Source organism: Oncorhynchus gorbuscha, linkage group LG06, assembly GCF_021184085.1.
Source record: "Oncorhynchus gorbuscha isolate QuinsamMale2020 ecotype Even-year linkage group LG06, OgorEven_v1.0, whole genome shotgun sequence".
NCBI classification, from domain to species: domain Eukaryota; kingdom Metazoa; phylum Chordata; class Actinopteri; order Salmoniformes; family Salmonidae; genus Oncorhynchus; species Oncorhynchus gorbuscha.
Window position 1 is genome coordinate 26,112,038 of NC_060178.1, and position 17,713 is coordinate 26,129,750.

Here is a 17,713-nt window from a genome sequence, read left to right on the forward strand (position 1 = left end):
CAGCCACACAAGCCTAAGATCACCATGTGTAATGCCAAGTGTCGGCTGGAGTTGTGTAAAGCTTGTCGCCATTGGACTCTTGAGCAGTGATGAATCATGCTTCACCATCAGGCAGTCCGCCGGTCGAATCTGGGTTTGGCGGATGCCAGTAGAACGCTACCTACCCCGAAGCATAGTGTCAGTGAAGTGTGGTGGAGGAGGAATAATGGTCTGGGGCTGTTTTTCATGGTTCGGGCTAGGCCCCTTAGTTCCAGTGAAAGGAAATCTTAAAACAACAGCATACAATGACATTCTAGATGATTCTGTGCTTCCAACTTTGTGGCAACAGTTTGGGGAAGGCCCTTTCCTGCTTCAGCATGACAATATCCGTGTGCACAAAGCAAGGTCCATACAGAAATGGAAGCCTTCCCAGAAGAGTGGAGGCTGATATAGCAGCAAAAGGGGGAACAACACCATATTAATGATTTTGTATTGAGATATCCAAGCAGCAGGTGTCCACATACTTTTGGTCATGTAGCATATTTTAGATGCTTTTCACTGACCGCCTCAAGTCAATAATCAGCCAGGCCTATTTCCACACTCTCTGCCCCATACACTTTTACATACACTTAGGTTGGAGTCATTAAAACTCGTTTTTCAACCACTCCACAAATTTGTTAATAAACTATAGTTTTGGCAAGTCGGTTAGGACATCTACTTTGTGCATGACACAAGTAGTTTTTCCAACAATTTTTTACAGACAGATTATTTCACTGTATCACAATTCCAGTGAGTCAGAAGTGTACATACACTAAATTGATTGTGTCTTTAAACTTTTTATTGCCCAAACTGTCTTCTGTGTGGGTGTGTTTGCCCTCTGATTCGGGTCAAGGGATGAATGTTGAATTAAAAAATGGAACATCTGGTCTCTTGAAACATGCTTTGTCATGATTACAGTGTACATTCCAATGTACAGTGAGTCATAACACCATTGCTGAGCTGTAACAATCTCTTGGTTAAAAAGAGTCCAGAACTCCATGCCAGATTTTGCACACAACACCCGGTTACAATGTGGGCGTCTTAAATAATCTACAAATGCAAGTCATTCTAATTCAGCGGTACCGTTTGGAAACGAGGTCACTCCTGTTAGAATAAAGTAACTGAAGTTGCTGAATAGTTCATAAAGGCTTTCTACCACGATACATTTATCGACTTACCAAGGACACCACATGGAAAAACACACCACCAGTGCTAAGGTGCTCCTCAACCATGCTACGATTTTGTATCTTCACACGGGGAATTTAGTAAACCGAAGCCGTCTCAAGAAAAAATGTCCTTCTTCACCTAGCGAAGAGGTAAGACTGACCATTGGACTCTGTCATAACTGACTGGCTAGCTGAAGTAAGATGTTTAAGAAAATAGTACAACATTGGTCAGTTAGCTGGAGTGTAGTCATTTATCGCCATGGTCCAAAAACGGACAAGTTCAGGTAGGTCCCTTTCCCTCCCGCTTAAGAAACGTTTTTCAACAGAATTGGCAGAATGAATACACCCCTGGCTAGATGATGTTAACTAGGTATCTTGGAAAAACCATAGCCTCGACGTTCAACAGCTAACTATATTGAACAAAATTAAACTTCAAATATTTTAAAGTTATATTTCATATAAGGAAATCAGTCCATTTGAAGTAAATAAATTAGGCCCTAATTTATGGATTTAACATGACTGGGAATCCAGATATCTGTTGGTCACAGATACTTTTCTGATCCAGGCCCCGACTTTCAATTTTAAATGTATCTGGGCCAGGATTCACCTGATAATGAGATTCAAGAAAGCATGATACATTTGAGGACAATGACTTGTCATGTGTAGGTTCTAAAAGGCCAGCCTTTATTTAGCATGAATAACTGTCATTGAAGCTGTGCGCACCACCTGACTCTCATAAGTGCAACTAAGACTCTCCCTGCAGCATTTCATAGTTATTGTATAACGTGCTATACCTCTGGCCACACATTTTCATGCTGTTCAAATCACCCATTGTGCCCAGCAGTGTACAAAATAATCATATACTTTCCATATGACATCTTTCAAAGTAATGTTAGATAATTTAGCATCTTTGCATGATCTGTAGGTGTCCATGAAAGCCCTACCCAGTTACCACAAGTGTTTATAGCAACCCTGTTAGCACTGCTATTAATTTAGTCCCCTCAAGCATTTTTTTTGTATTACAGATTCAAGACTGTGTTCGAGCCACTCTTAATGAGTGGTGTGCCACCATACCACCAGCAACTTCACCAACGGTGAGACATCACTCCGTCCACACACTCACTACTCAATACCACATAGTTGTATTTCCCATGCATCTTTTATTACACACATGGCTACATAACAGCTTTTCACCAACATCCAAACAGTATCAAGTGTCCATAATCCCTGTTTACCAAGTTCCCATAGTGACCAAGTGTCTACAGTACCTGCTAACATTTTACATCATCTAGCAGGGATGGACCCATAATGAAAAACAACTGTGTAACCATTGGTTCCCTTTCAGTCAGTCAAGTTTGGTACAACATGCTATGGGGAGTCACACTCTTGCGACTAGAGTTAAAGGATCTACAATCACACGTGACAAGGTCAATGAAATCCTGTCTCGCTGGAAGCACTGCCTTCCACAGGTGATAACAGTAATGTATATAAATCCTGGATTGCTGATGTTATGTATTGGCCATTGGCTTTGAAGCACTGGTTGGCCATATTGGCACTCCCCAGTTGGAATAGTCCTCCATAGGAATGAACAGAATTCTATAGTATTTCAATTAAATGTTTCAAGGACCAAATAACATGCATTTTTGTTGTAGTGGGCCCAGTAACATTAGTACTCTTTTATATACACTGTTCAAAAAAATTAAGTCAACACTTAAACAACACAATGTAACTCTAAGTCAATCACACTTCTGTGAAATCAAACTGTCCCATGTAGGAAGCAACACTGATTGACAATACATTTCACATGCTGTTGTACAAACGGGATAGACAACAGGTGGAAATTATAGGCAATTAACTAGACATCCCCCAATAAAGGCGTGGTTCTGCAGGTGGGGACCACAGACCACTTCTCAGTTCCTTTGCTTCCTGGCTGATGTTTTGGTCACTTTTGAATGCTGGCAGTGCTTTCACTCTAGTGGTAGTATGAGACTGAGTCTACAACCCACACAAGTGGCTCATGTAGTGCAGCTCATCCAGGATGGAACATCAATGTGAGCTGTGGCAAGGTTTGCTCTGTCTGTCAGCGTAGTGTCCAGAGCATGGAGGCGCTACCAGGAGACAGGCCCGTACATCAGGAGACGTGGAGGAGGCCGTAGGAGGGCAACAACCCAGCAGCAGGACCGCTACCTCCGCCTTTGTGCAAGGAGGAGCACTGCCAGAGCCCTGCAAAATGACCTCCAGCAGGCCACATGTGCATGTGTCTGCTCAAACGGTCAGAAACAGACTCCATGAGGGTGGTATGAGGGCCCGACGTCCACAGGTGGGGGTTGTGCTTACAGCCCAACACCGTGCAGGACGTTTTTCATTTGCCAGAGAACACCAAGATTGGCAAATTCTCCACTGGCGCCCTGTGCTCTTCACAGATGAAAGCAGGTTCACACTGAGCACATGTGACAGTCTGGAGACTCCATAGAGAACGTTCTGCTGCCTGGAACATCCTCCAGCATGACCGGTTTGGCGGTGGGTCAGTCATGGTGTGGGGTGGCATTTCTTTGGGAGGCTGCACAGCCCTCCATGTGCTCGCCAGAGGTAGCCTGACTGCCATTAGGTACAGAGGTGAGATCCTCACACCCCTTGTGAGACCATATGCTGGTGCGGTTAGCCCTGTGGTCCTCCTAATGCAAGACGATGCTAGACCTCATGTGGCTGGAGTGTCAGCAGTTCCTGCAAGAGGAAGGCATTGATGCTATGGACTGGCCTGCCCGTTCCCCAGACCTGAATCCAATTGAGCACATCTGGGACATCATGTCTCGCTCCATCCACTAACGCCACGTTACACCACAGACTGTCCAGGAGTTGGCGGATGCTTTAGTCCAGGTCTGGGAGGAGATCCCTCAGGAGACCATCCGCCACCTCATCAGGAGCATGCCCAGACGTTGTAGGGAGGTCATACAGGCACGCGGAAGCCACACACACTACTAGCCTAATTTTGACTTTTTTTAAGGACATTACATCAAAGTTGGATCAGCCTGTAGGGTGGTTTTCCACTTTAATTTTGAGTGTGACTCCAAATCCAGAGCTCCATGGGTTGATACATTTGATTTCCATTGATCATTTCTGTGATTTTTGTTGTCAGCACATTCAACTATGTAAAGAAACAAGTATTTAATAAGAATATTTCACTCATTCAGATCTAGGATGTGTTATTTTAGTGTTCCCTTGATTTTTTTGAGCAGTGTATATACACACACACACACTGAACAAAAATATAAACGCAACATGTGAAGTGTTGGTCCCATGTTTCATGAGCTGAAATAAAAGATCCCATGAATGTTCCATAGGCAAAAAAATCTTATTTCTCAAATGTTGTGCCCAAATTTGTTTACATCCCTGTTAGTGACCATTTCTCCTTTGCCAAGATAATCCATCCACCTGACAGGTGTGGCATATCAAGAAGTGAATTAAACAGGTGTACCTTGTGCTAGCGACAATAAAAGGCTACTCTCTAAAATGTGCAGTTTTGTCACACAACACAATGCCACAGATGTCTCAAGTAGAGGGAGTGTGCAATTGGCATGCGGACTACAGGAATGTCCACCATAACTATTGCCAGAGAATTGAATGTTTGGCAATTCTCTGGCAATACATCCAACCTGCCTCAGAACCGCAGACCACGTGTAACCACGTCAGCCCAGGATCTCCAAATCTGGCTTCTTTAACTGCGGGATCGTCTGAGACAGCCACCTGGACAGCTGATGAAACTGAGTATTTCGGTTAGTAATAAAGCTCCTTTTGTGGGGAAAAACTCATTCTGATTGGCTGGGCCTGGCTCCGGAGTGGGTGGGCCTATGCCCTACAAGGCCCAACCATGGCTGCACTCCAGCCCAGTTGTGTGAAATCCATAGATAAGGGCTTAATGAATTTATTGACTGATTTCCCTATGAACTGTAAAATTGTTGGTCGTTGTCTTACGTTTTGTTCTTTGTGTATACTTTTTTTGTTTAGATCATGTAATTTAAAAGTATATTGGAATTAAGTTGTCTAATAGAATAAACATGTTTAAAAAAAATAGACATTTAATAAAAGCATTTTTACAGCTTTCTTAAAATGACAATTGGGAGGAGTACCAAGATGGACTCGCGATGGCTTCCGTACGTTAGTCACATCACTGGGTGATGAGGCTCAGATTCATTCCTTAAATTATTCTGCTCTTCACCTCTGTCAACAGGAATGATTTGCGCTACTAAAACAGACAATTAGAACATGAGACTCTAACATTGCGCTAACAAAACGTGCTCACCCCCTGGACATTGTGTGCTGAGGTTTGTATGGTTCTCATAAATGACCTAATCCCATACAATTAGTTCTTCAAGTTAGTTGTCTTGTATGACTTTGCTCGGTGCATGCTTAGGCTGCCCTCACTCAAATCAGTTCATGTGTGAGATAAGAAGACCGCTGTCACTGTTCCCTTACTCGTTTGTGGCGCAGGTTCTCTTGACAATCGTGGAGCATTCTTTAGAGCTTGGTGTTTCCCTAAAGCGATGCATAGCGTGCTAGCCAGTTAAGCTAGTAACTGCTAGCTATTCCGCCTTCCTAGCGGTGTTTGGGTAGAATTGCTTGGGTAGCTCCGGTCTAGCATTACGTCGCTTGGTTAGTCTAAATGGACCGTGCTGCGATCTGAAGCAAGCTAGTTTAGACTAAAAGCCTCATGGTTTACGTCGGCTATAGCATGCATAATTTCCGGCAAATTAAGCTTACTAGCTTTCCTCCGGCGTTAAGGCAATCACATTCCTAGAGTGAAGGAAGCGGGGTTTGCGGGCACCTTCAATGATGAAGTTGCCTCCGAGCACCGGGCATGGGTAACCCCTGGAGTGAGGGGCCTTCTCACGGGTCTGCACAACCGGTGAGACCCTAAACAAAAACTTTACGGTGATGTCAGTGCCCCCACGTTTGGTTACGGCCAAACGTTGGGGCACCGGGCTTCGTCCAGGCTATAGTCTCACGGAAGCACAATTTAGTTTGGAATTTTAGTTTGGAATTTTGTCTGTGTTTAAAGCTCCTCTGTTACCCCACGTTCCATGGTGTTCACAGGGCTCAAGGGGTATACCATTTCTCCTCATAGTGAGAGTAATAAGTTGGCTTTGTCCACAAGGGGGCTGGAGAATTCTTAATAGCGCTTTTCTACACCCGGGGAGGTTGTCCGGGTTTCAGCTCTGCTTGGCCCAGTTTAGGTTGAGGCGCACAGTAGTTTTTCACAAATTTCTGAGCCTACTGAAGTTGATCGCTTCTATGATAGTGGTCATTCCCCTGGGACTATTGTTGTGACTGTTCCAGTGCTGGTTGCTAGCCATGAGCTTGGATACATATTGCCACCTAAACCTCTCGATTAATGTATCCTTGACTTGCCTTCAGGGCACTAGCCCAGTGGAGGGATCGCTGGCTACTGTCACAAGGGTTTCTCATGGTCCGTGTGTTCTGCAATATGGTCACGACAGACGTGTCCCCCCCACCCCAAGGGTGGGGCGAGCTGTGCGAGGGTTACTCAATTCAGGGAGTATGCTGTCCCCAGTCCACCTGACTGTGCTGCTGCTCCAGTTTCAACTGTTCTGCCTTATTATTATTTGACATTTGACATTTGAACATCTTGGTCATGTTCTGTTATAATCTCTACCCGGCACAGCCAGAAGAGGACTGGCCACCCCACATAGCCCGGTTCCTCTCTAGGTTTCTTCCTAGGTTTTGGCCTTTCTAGGGAGTTTTTCCTAGCCACCGTGCTTTTACACCTGCATTGTTTGCTGTTTGGGGTTTTAGGCTGGGTTTCTGTACAGCACTTTGAGATATCAGCTGATGTACGAAGGGCTATATAAATAAATTTGATTTGATTTATGGACGGTGTTGGAGTGCCTGGCATATTAGTTACCTGGAACTTCTGACACTGTACGTAGCGCTCTGGCGCTGCTTCCCTCGTTTGTCAGGCCGGCATGTGCTGGTCAGAGCCATCATGATGGTTGCATCCATCAGAAGGCGTGGGTGGGACACACGGTCCCTCCCCGCCTCACCTAGGCTCACACCCTGTTGCTGTGGGGGTCCTGTGTGGCTCAATTGGTAGAGCATGGCGCATCAAACACCAGGGTGGTCGGTTCTATTCCCATTGGAGACCAGTATGAAAATGTATGCACGTGCTACTGTAAGTTTCTCTGGATAAATGACTGAAACAGAACATGTGGAGCAGTTTGCATTTGATCTTCGAGTGATTCATGTTCCCGGTTGCCTCAACTCTGGGGGGTGCCCCCCTGGATAGCAGAAGTGGAGACTGCCAGATATGGGAGATTATGCAATGCCGACACAACGCAGCCACTGCCAGCTAGCCTACTTCAGCAGTACTGTATCATTTTAATCATTTTAGTCAATAAGATTCTTGCTACGTAAGCTTAACTTTCTGAACATTCGAGACGTGTAGTCCACTTGTCATTCCAATCTCCTTGCATTAGCGTAGCCTCTTCTGTAGCCTGTCAACTATGTGTCTGTCTATCCCTGTTCTCTCCTCTCTGCACAGACCATACAAACGCTCCACACCGCGTGGCCGCTGCCACCCTAATCTGGTGGTCCCAGCGCGCACGACCCACGTGGAGTTCCAGGTCTCCGGTAGCCTCTGGAACTGCCGATCTGCGGCCAACAAGGCAGAGTTCATCTCAGCCTATGCCTCCCTCCAGTCCCTCGACTTCTTGGCACTGACAGAAACATGGATCACCACAGATAACACTGCTACTCCTACTGCTCTCTCTTCGTCCGCCCACGTGTTCTCGCACACCCAGAGAGCTTCTGGTCAGCGGGGTGGTGGCATCGGGATCCTTATCTCTCCCAAGTGGTCATTCTCTCTTTCTCCCCTTACCCATCTGTCTATCACCTCCTTTGAATTTCATGCTGTCACAGTTACCAGCCCTTTCAAGCTTAACATCCTTATCATTTATCGTCCTCCAGGTCCCCTCGGAGAGTTCATCAATGAGCTTGATGCATTGATAAGCTCCTTTCCTGAGGACGGCTCACCTCTCACAGTTCTGGGCGACTTTAACCTCCCCACGTGTACCTTTGACTCATTCCTCTCTGCTTCCTTCTTTCCACTCCTCTCCTCTTTTGACCTCACCCTCTCACCTTCCCCCCCTACTCACAAGGCAGGCAATACGCTCAACCTCATCTTTACTAGATGCTGTTCTTCCACTAACCTCATTGCAACTCCCCTCCAAGTCTCCGACCACTACCTTGTATCCTTTTCCCTCTCGCTCTCATCCAACACTTCCCACACTGCCCCTACTCGGATGGTATCGCGCCGTCCCAACCTTCGCTCTCTCTCCCCCGCTACTCTCTCCTCTTCCATCCTATCATCTCTTCCCTCTGCTCAAACCTTCTCCAACCTATCTCCTGATTCTGCCTCCTCTCCTCCCTTTCTGCATCCTTTGACTCTCTATGTCCCCTATCTTCCAGGCCGGCTCGGTCCTCCCCTCCCGCTCCGTGGCTTGACGACTCATTGCGAGCTCACAGAACAAGGCTCCGGGCAGCCGAGCGGAAATGGAGGAAAACTCGCCTCCCTGCGGACCTGGCATCCTTTCTCTCCCTCCTCTCTACATTTTCCTCCTCTGTCTCTGCTGCTAAAGCCACTTTCTACCACTCTAAATTCCAAGCATCTGCCTCTAACCCTAGGAAGCTCTTTGCCACCTTCTCCTCACTCCTGAATCCCCCCCCCCTCCTCCCTCTCTGCAGATGACTTTATCAACCATTTTGAAAAGAAGGTCGACGACATCCGATCCTCGTTTGCTAAGTCAAACGACACCGCTGGTTCTGCTCACACTGCCCTACCCTGTGCTCTGACCTCTTTCTCCCCTCTCTCCAGATGAAATCTCGCGTCTTGTGACGGCCGGCCGCCCAACAACCTGCCCGCTCGACCCTATCCCCTCCTCTCTTCTCCAGACCATTTCCGGAGACCTTCTCCCTTACCTCACCTCGCTCATCAACTTATCCCTGACCGCTGGCTACGTCCCTTCTGTCTTCATGAGAGCGAGAGTTGCACCCCTTCTGAAAAAACCTACACTCGATCCCTCCGATGTTAACAACTACAGACCAGTATCCCTTCTTTCTTTTCTCTCAAACTCTTGAACGTGCCTTCCTTGGTCAGCTCTCCCGCTATCTCTCTCAGAATGACCTTCTTGATCCAAATCAGTCAGGTTTTAAGACTAGTCATTCAACTGAGACTGCTCTTCTCTGTATCACGGAGGCGCTCCGCACCGCTAAAGCTAACTCTCTCTCCTCTGCTCTCATCCTTCTAGACCTATCGGCAGCCTTCGATACTGTGAACCATCTGATCCTCCTCTCCACCCTCTCCAAGTTGGGCATCTCCGGCGCGGCCCACGCTTGGATTGCGTCCTACCTGACAGGTCGCTCCTACCAGGTGGCGTGGCGAGAATCTGTCTCCTCACCACGCGCTCTCACCACTGGTGTCCCCCAGGGCTCTGTTCTAGGCCCTCTCCTATTCTCGCTATACACCAAGTCACTTGGCTCTGTCATAACCTCACATGGTCTCTCCTATCATTGCTATGCAGACGACACACAATTAATCTTCTCCTTTCCCCCTTCTGATGACCAGGTGGCGAATCGCATCTCTGCATGTCTGGCAGACATATCAGTGTGGATGACGGATCACCACCTCAAGCTGAACTTCGGCAAGACGGAGCTGCTCTTCCTCCCGGGGAAGGACTGCCCGTTCCATGATCTCGCCTTCACGGTTGACAACTCCATTGTGTCCTCCTCCCAGAGCGCTAAGAACCTTGGTGTGATCCTGGACAACACCCTGTCGTTCTCAACTAACATCAAGGCGGTGGCCCGTTCCTGTAGGTTCATGCTCTACAACATCCGCAGAGTACGACCCTGCCTCACACAGGAAGCAGCGCAGGTCCTAATCCAGGCACTTGTCATCTCCCGTCTGGATTACTGCAACTCGCTGTTGGCTGGGCTCCCTGCCTGTGCCATTAAACCCCTACAACTCATCCAGAACGCCGCAGCCCGTCTAGTGTTCAACCTTCCCAAGTTCTCTCACGTCACCCCGCTCCTCCGCTCTCTCCACTGGCTTCCAGTTGAAGCTCGCATCCGCTACAAGACCATGGTGCTTGCCTACGGAGCTGTGAGGGGAACGGCACCTCAGTACCTCCAGGCTCTGATCAGGCCCTACACCCAAATAAGGGCACTGCGTTCATCCACCTCTGGCCTGCTCGCCTCCCTACCACTGAGGAAGTACAGTTCCCACTCAGCCCAGTCAAAACTGTTCGCTGCTCTGGCTCCCCAATGGTGGAACAAACTCCCTCACGACGCCAGGACAGCGGAGTCAATCACCACCTTCCGGAGACACCTGAAACCCCACCTCTTTAAGGAATACTTAGGATAGGATAAAGTAATCCTTCTCACCCCCTCCCCCCTTAAAATATTTAGATGCACTATTGTAAAGTGGCTGTTCCACTGGATGTCATAAGGTGAATGCACCAATTTGTAAGTCGCTCTAGATAAGAGCGTCTGCTAAATGACTTAAATGTAAATGTAAATGTCTTTATGCCTAACTCAAACGCGCATTGTCGTTTATTTTTCTTGATGAGAGAACAGTGCACCATTGGCAACTGATGCTCTGGCGCACCAGTGGCTTCGGACCCTCTAAGCGTTTCCACCAGTGGTTCTGATTCAATCCATGTTGGAGAGGGTGCGCCAGGAGAGCTTATTATTTTCTGCCTGGCCCCTGAATGGGCTAATCTGATGGCTAGAGGTTTACCTCCCGAATGTTATTGCTTACCATTCAGTCCACAAGTGCGCTTCCACGTGAGGACCTTATGCATTTATCGCAAGTGTTTGAGCTCTGTTGATAAGATGGCGTGCTGGTTCCTTTTCAGTGCTCTGAGGTACATCCATATGTTCTTAAAGGAGCTATTCGAGCAGGGACAGGCTTTCTTTTTGGGGCACTGTGTGTCCCCTTTTGAGTCTCTGGAGTTGGTGGCGCTGAAGATCCTTCTACAAACCTCCCTACTCATGACTTTGGCCTCAGCTAAATATGTTGGAGACCTCCACGTGTTATCCGTACACCCTTCCTGTACTTTGTTTGCCCCGGGCGACTAAGGTGACATTGTTTTTCCAAATGCAGCCGTAGCCCCGGAAGTCATGGCAATGTCCTACAGGTCCTTAGCTTTGAGTGAGTTCCCTTTCATCTCTTCCTTTTGCTCTGAAGAGCAACAAAGGTTATATGCCCTGTGTCTGGTGTGAGCTTTATGTACATGCACTGAATGGTTATGGTTGGTTATGTGACCAGCTTTTTGTCTGTTTTGCTAATCTAGCTCATGTCAGGACACTCTTTTAAGGAGTGCATCTCCCACTGGATTGTAGAGGATATCTCCCTGGCACATTGCCGCAAGTGTTCCCTAGCGGTGTACTTGTTACCCCACCAGGGGTCTGGCAATGTCTTGGCTGTTTAAAGGATTGACTGTAGGAGATATTTGTGCTGTGGACAGTTGGGCATCCCCACACTTTAAAAAAAAAAAAAAAAAATCTTGAGGTTTTATTGTTAGTCACTGCTCTCAGTGTATCCCACAGTGTGCTTATGGACAGGGGAAAGTCACTAGGTGTTTGCAATACCCAGACTGACGCATCTGGCTGGGTCAGGTCTGGGTGCTCTGCCATGGGCCACTTCATTCAGCTTGGGCAGTGACCGTAGTTTGTTGTACCAAAGTTGACTGACTGAAAGGGAGCGTAACGTTATGACTATAACAACTGATCCCTGAAGGAGGGGAAACAAGGCACAACACCTGTTTGGCCACCCGTCCCTGGGCTCGTGAAGAGTGGTATTAAATTGAAGGAATGAATCCGAACCTCGCGCTTTTCAGATGTGGAAGGCGGGGCTTCCAGCGAGGCATAGATTTCATTGGCCCTGCGAGGCGTGATTGTAGATCACAAGCTTGATGTCATTGTGTGCTAGAAATTAGACCAAATACTAAACTTTTGAATACTTTTAATGCGCATAAGTGAATATGTTTCAATACTTTTGATAAAATGTGGGGACTATGTGCAGAAGTTGCTGTAATTTCCAAACAGTTTACCCGATATGTGGCGTAAACATCCAAAACAACAGGAAAAAAGTCACTGTCCCAATACTTTTGGACCTCACAGTAGTCCCAATGTTACGATACTACTGCAATTGCGTTCTTCTACTGGGAAAACAAAATAGCTGCACGTTGATTGACCGCAATGAATTTATCAGACTGATGAAAGGGAACTGTCATAGTAATCCTTCATGCAAAGTTGGCTGTGAAAGGTTCTACATGTGCTTCTGTTGTGAAGTTTGAGTGGCTTTGCCCTGTTGCTTTTCGGCTGGGGTCAGCTAATCTGCTTCCACACGCTCAGTGAGTACAGCGGGGGGTCTTACATGCACAAAGTCAAAGCTTATGTTCCCTGCAATGAAATTCCACAAGTTTGTGAAATCAAAAGCATGTGTTTGTATTTGGACAAAGTTAAGACAATATTGATGTTGCTTTTTTTCTTTGTATTTTTAAGCTACTCTTTTTCTTTGACTAACACGTTTGTTGTAAATTTAGGACCTACCAGACACAATTGACTGCTCCATCCCTCAAGCTACAGAAGCAATCACACCTGAAGAAAGGGAGGAGCTGAAGGTCTCTGGTGAGTTCTGGTATTCTATGACAGGGGGTTCTCAGTGGCACATGGACCCCACTTTTTTACATAATTCTTAAAAAAAAATAATGGCCAAGATATCCCTGGAGTAAGTTTAGAGGGTGTAATACAATGCAATTATTAGTCTGAAATGTTATATTCTTAACCCTGGGCAGCATGGGCCTGGGAGACATACAGGAATATTGGTATCTACAGTACTCCACAATTCTTTTCTTTTATCATTTTTTTCATAACTGCAATATTTTCTCTCTGCCGCATAGCAAAATGTGAAGAATTGCAGGATATTAGCTTCAACAACCAGAAAATCTCTCTTCCCCTTGACAATATCTGTGGAATTGAAGGAAATGTGCTTGAACACTCCCAAATGTTCTCGCCGTGCCAAGAAATGGGTTTTTAAAATGTTCCTTCCCAGGGATGGAGACTTGTTTCGTTGGGCCATGTGTTGTCACAGAACTCTTTGTATGCTATATTTATCTCACTCGAGTTGTTCTGATTATGAGGGGGGTCCCTGATGAATTTGCTATCAGAAAGGGGTCCCTGGCCTGAAAGTTTGGGAACCCCTGCTTTGATACCATAGTTTGGTGTGGCATTGGCATAAGGAATTATGAGTCCAGTGTGTGAATTTCATGACAAAAATACCATTCATGGTGCCTTACTGATTGTTTGTTTTTATTAACATGTCCATATTCTTCCTTTACAGTGAAACTATTTATTTGCGAGGCAGACCTCTCTTCAATCAAAGATGCAGTCGATAAGTGTGAGTATTACATTTACAAAACGGCAAAGGACCACTGACTCGGTGACTGTACGGAAAAGTCATTTGGCACAGGCGGTTGTCTGTAGACCTGACCATGTCAAATAAAAATGCAACAGACTTTAGTATCGGTGAACTGCTTTTGTTGGCATGCCAACTCCTTTCCTTACCTCAATTTGACGTATTAGAAAGATGAAATCCGTACAGGCAGAAGCTATCACGTCTGTTTGGGATATTACAACAACGATGTTGATCACTTCAAAAAACAAACTTTTTTTTTCCCCCCGACATTATTGAATGTGCGGTAGAACACCAGAATATGTACTGAGCTGTGTATTTTTTTTTTTACCACGCTCCTCTTCTCTGTTTCATCTAAGTAAAACAAAGGCACTGTTTCCCCTTTTACAGATTTCAGCTTTAAGAAGTACGCACTGACTGTATACTAGTTTCATGCTCATAAGACTGTTTGTGACAGCTTGTCAGGCCTTGGCTGTGTCCCAGCTGGACTCTGTGATCATTGCACCCCCTGTTCTGCCTGAGGGGGAGAGCCAGACCCTGGAGAACCTGCAGCCTGCCTGGACGGAGCTGGAGGGCTTGGTGCAGAGCCACAAGATCGCTGCCATCGGAACCTCCGACCTGGACAAGGAGCTCCTGGAGCAGCTCTACAACTGGGCCCAGGTGAGTGGTGATGGTGACGAGACCATCAGATTGTTGTAGGTTGGCGTTGGTGTATTTGGGGTTTTGAATTGTTTTATTTTCTCCTGGTCTAGGTGAAACCCAGCAGTAACCAGGTGAATCTGGCCTCCTGCTGTGTGATGCCCCCTGACCTGACTGCTTTTGCAAAGGAGTTTGACATTCAGCTACTGACTCATAATGACCCAAAAGGTGAAGATTGTGATAATTTCAATTTGTAATCTTTTCACTGTATAATCAGATGATACATGTTAAGGAAAGGCTGTGTGTGCTCTTGAGGGGCACTGAGTTAACACATTGTATTTTCCTGTAGAACTGATTACTGCTGCCAGCTTCCAGGAGGCAGTGCAGGAGAGCACTCAGGACCTGACCGTAGCAGACTGGAGGTTGGAGTGGGTTTTGCGCTACTCCATCATTGTCAAAAGCAGGGGGATCATCAAAGCAAAAGGCTACCTTGTTCACTCAAAGAGAAACAACCTGTAGCATGTCCTCTGAATATCTGTTATTCAGATGTTACTCATGTCCAATGCATTTAAGACGGGTACATGGGTAGCTAAATCTTTAACAAACACGGCTACAAAACTGAATTGGAACCACAGAAATAATTCAATTGTTTAGATGGATCACCTTGTTTTAGTACAATGTTAGAATGATTGCAAAGCAGTTTAAAGGTTAAACAGTCTCTAACCCACTACGGAAATGTCCCATGATATTTTTACATTCTGTAGAGGTGAGTACTTTGGATCGGTTGTAAAAGCCACAGAGCGAGAGATGTAAAGTCCTAGTGCGCTCTGATGTGTATGAACAGCTCCTTCTGTTTTCTACTGTATAATACTGGCACCCTGTATAGTGGGGACAAGAGCCTAATTCCAATAGATTTCTGATGAGTGAAAAATGTATGGTTAGTTCATGAACTTCTCTTGATTTAGTGTACGGTAGTGAATGATAAAAAAACAAACAAAACTTTATGGATGTTAGTGTTGTCTTTGTATATATATATTTTTTTTTTAAAGCCCAGTGCTACTGACCGGGTATACCAGGATATGATTTGTCCTATACCCCTAACTGCTCATACTTATTAGAAAATGTGTCCCCATCTAAGTGGTAATATGAGAAATATCCGCAAATGAGGTTTACATTCATAGTAGGCTTGACACCTTTATCGTGTACGTGATAGTACTGGAGTATTCCAGATTGGCATGGGAAATTAATTCTAAGCTCTGAAGTGTCTGGGTGGATGTCTTATTTATTAATCATGGCATTTCTTCCAGGCAGGGTGCACAATCCTAAGAAGTTTGAGTTCTCTATATTGTACTGTAATAATTAATATATTTAATGTTACCATTTTCTGTCTTGTTCTATTGGGTTTATTAAATGATTAAACACTTTAAGTGTTTTGTGTTCATTGGAAGAGATGGGTGCACATGATCACTATCCATTTCTTTCAGATCACATAAAAACAGGGGTAGTATCTATAAACTAGATCCTCCTCGAATGATAAACTTTACTAGACTATAGTCTCATTGGAGTACTGTAAATGTGTTTGTTCCTTAGCATGCATCGCAAGTCGAGTGGTCGGGTTTTGATCGAAGAAGCTAGATGGTGGTTGGAAGAGCTTGCTTGTATGAAATGGAACCGCTTTGCGGTAGCATTTGATAAAGATCAACATCAAGATGAAGTAGCTGCTTTCTAGGTGGGATGTACTGTTGAGCACTACAGCCCGAGGGGTTTGTGCTGGTTGTGCAGAGATTGATAGCCGCTTAAATGGTGGCACTTGAGAAGGCAATAAGATGTACGTCAGGAGAAGTGCAGTATTATAAGGAGCAAAATACTTGAAATACAGGGGAGGAGGAATGGAGGAAAAAAGAGGCAGAGGTCAGGGAGAGAGGATGAGATTGAGTTGGTTAAAAAAATTTTTTTTTAAAGATGGTAGAAAGTGTAAGAAAAGTGAGCTGAAGACAGGAGGCAAGCTGGAAGTGAATGTGGTCGAAGAATCGGAGGCGGTAGGTGTGGTGAAGGTCTCAGAGCACCGGGGGTCAGGATAAAGATGAGTCTGACAGGAGTGAAGTTTTTGGAAACAGTGGACCTTTTGGCTGATCCATTTGTGGTGAAAACTGCTGGGTGCTGTTGAATCGGTGAAGGTAACCAGAAGTGGTCTTGTGATAATTGTGTGCTTCTGCTGGTCAGAGGGAGAATCTGCATTAAATGGGGGGGGGGGTGCCAATGAGAAAAGGGTGCCATTGAAAGGAGTGATTACTTGGGTAGCAGTACATGTAAAAGTTGACCAAGTGAAGGGGAAGATTCCTGGTGTTTATGATGCTTGTTTGTTGCCACGCAGTCAGGGTGGCGTGAGTGGTGAAATGAGAATCTTTGCCTGTTCTTTTGAGTCTTGATGTTGAGTCTTTTCCAGACAAAGTGATGTGAGAATATACAGTACCTTGCAAAAGTATTCGGCCCCCTTGAACTTTGCGACCGTTTGCCACATTTCAGGCTTCAAACAAAAGATATAAAACTATTTTTTTTGTGAAGAATCAACAAGTGGGACACAATCATGAAGTGGAACGACTTTAACAAATCAAAAACTGAAAAATTGGGCGTGCAAAATTATTCAGCCCCCTTAAATTAATACTTTGTAGCGCCACCTTTTGCTGCGATTACAGCTGTAAGTCGCTTGGGGTATGTCTCTCAGTTTTGCACATCGAGAGACTGACATTTTTTCCCATTCCTCCTTGCAAAACAGCTCGAGCTCAGTGAGGTTGGATGGAGAGCATTTGTGAACAGCAGTTTTCAGTTCTTTCCACAGATTCTCGATTGGATTCAGGTCTGGACTTTGACTTGGCCATTCTAACACCTGGATATGTTTATTTTTGAACCATTCCATTGTAGATTTTGCTTTATGTTTTGGATCATTGTCTTGTTGGAAGACAAATATCTGTCCCAGTCTCAGGTCTTTTGCAGACTCCATCAGGTTTTCTTCCAGAATGGTCCTGTATTTGGCTCCATCCATCTTCCCATCAATTTTAACCATCTTCCCTGTCCCTGCTGAAGAAAAGCAGGCCCAAACCATGATGCTGTCACCACCATGTTTGACAGGGGGGGATGGTGTGTTCAGGGTGATTAGCTGTGTTGCTTTTACGCCAAACATAACATTTTGCATTGTTGCCAAAAAGTTTGGTGTGTCTCCCAGGTGGCTTGTGGCAAACTTTAAATGACACTTTTTATGGATATCTTTAAGAAATGGCTTTCTTCTTGCCACTCTTCCATAAAGGCCAGATTTGTGCAATATACGACTGATTGTTGTCCTATGGACAGAGTCTCCCACCTCAGCTGTAGATCTCTGCAGTTCATCCAGAGTGATCATGGGCCT

At 45.6% G+C, this 17,713-nt stretch overlaps 1 protein-coding gene across 1 annotated transcript; it reads left to right on the plus strand.

Moving 5' to 3' along the window:
* The first annotated feature begins 1,065 nt into the window (after window positions 1–1,065).
* On the plus strand, window positions 1,066–15,733 carry LOC124037761 (glutamate--cysteine ligase regulatory subunit-like). Its single transcript, XM_046352782.1, has 7 exons — window positions 1,066–1,334; window positions 2,210–2,278; window positions 12,803–12,887; window positions 13,600–13,656; window positions 14,129–14,331; window positions 14,424–14,538; window positions 14,660–15,733. Exons 1-7 carry the CDS (start codon window positions 1,209–1,211, stop codon window positions 14,827–14,829), a joined length of 825 nt encoding a protein of 274 aa, XP_046208738.1. The 5' UTR covers window positions 1,066–1,208; the 3' UTR covers window positions 14,830–15,733.
* The last annotated feature ends 1,980 nt before the right edge of the window (window positions 15,734–17,713 follow it).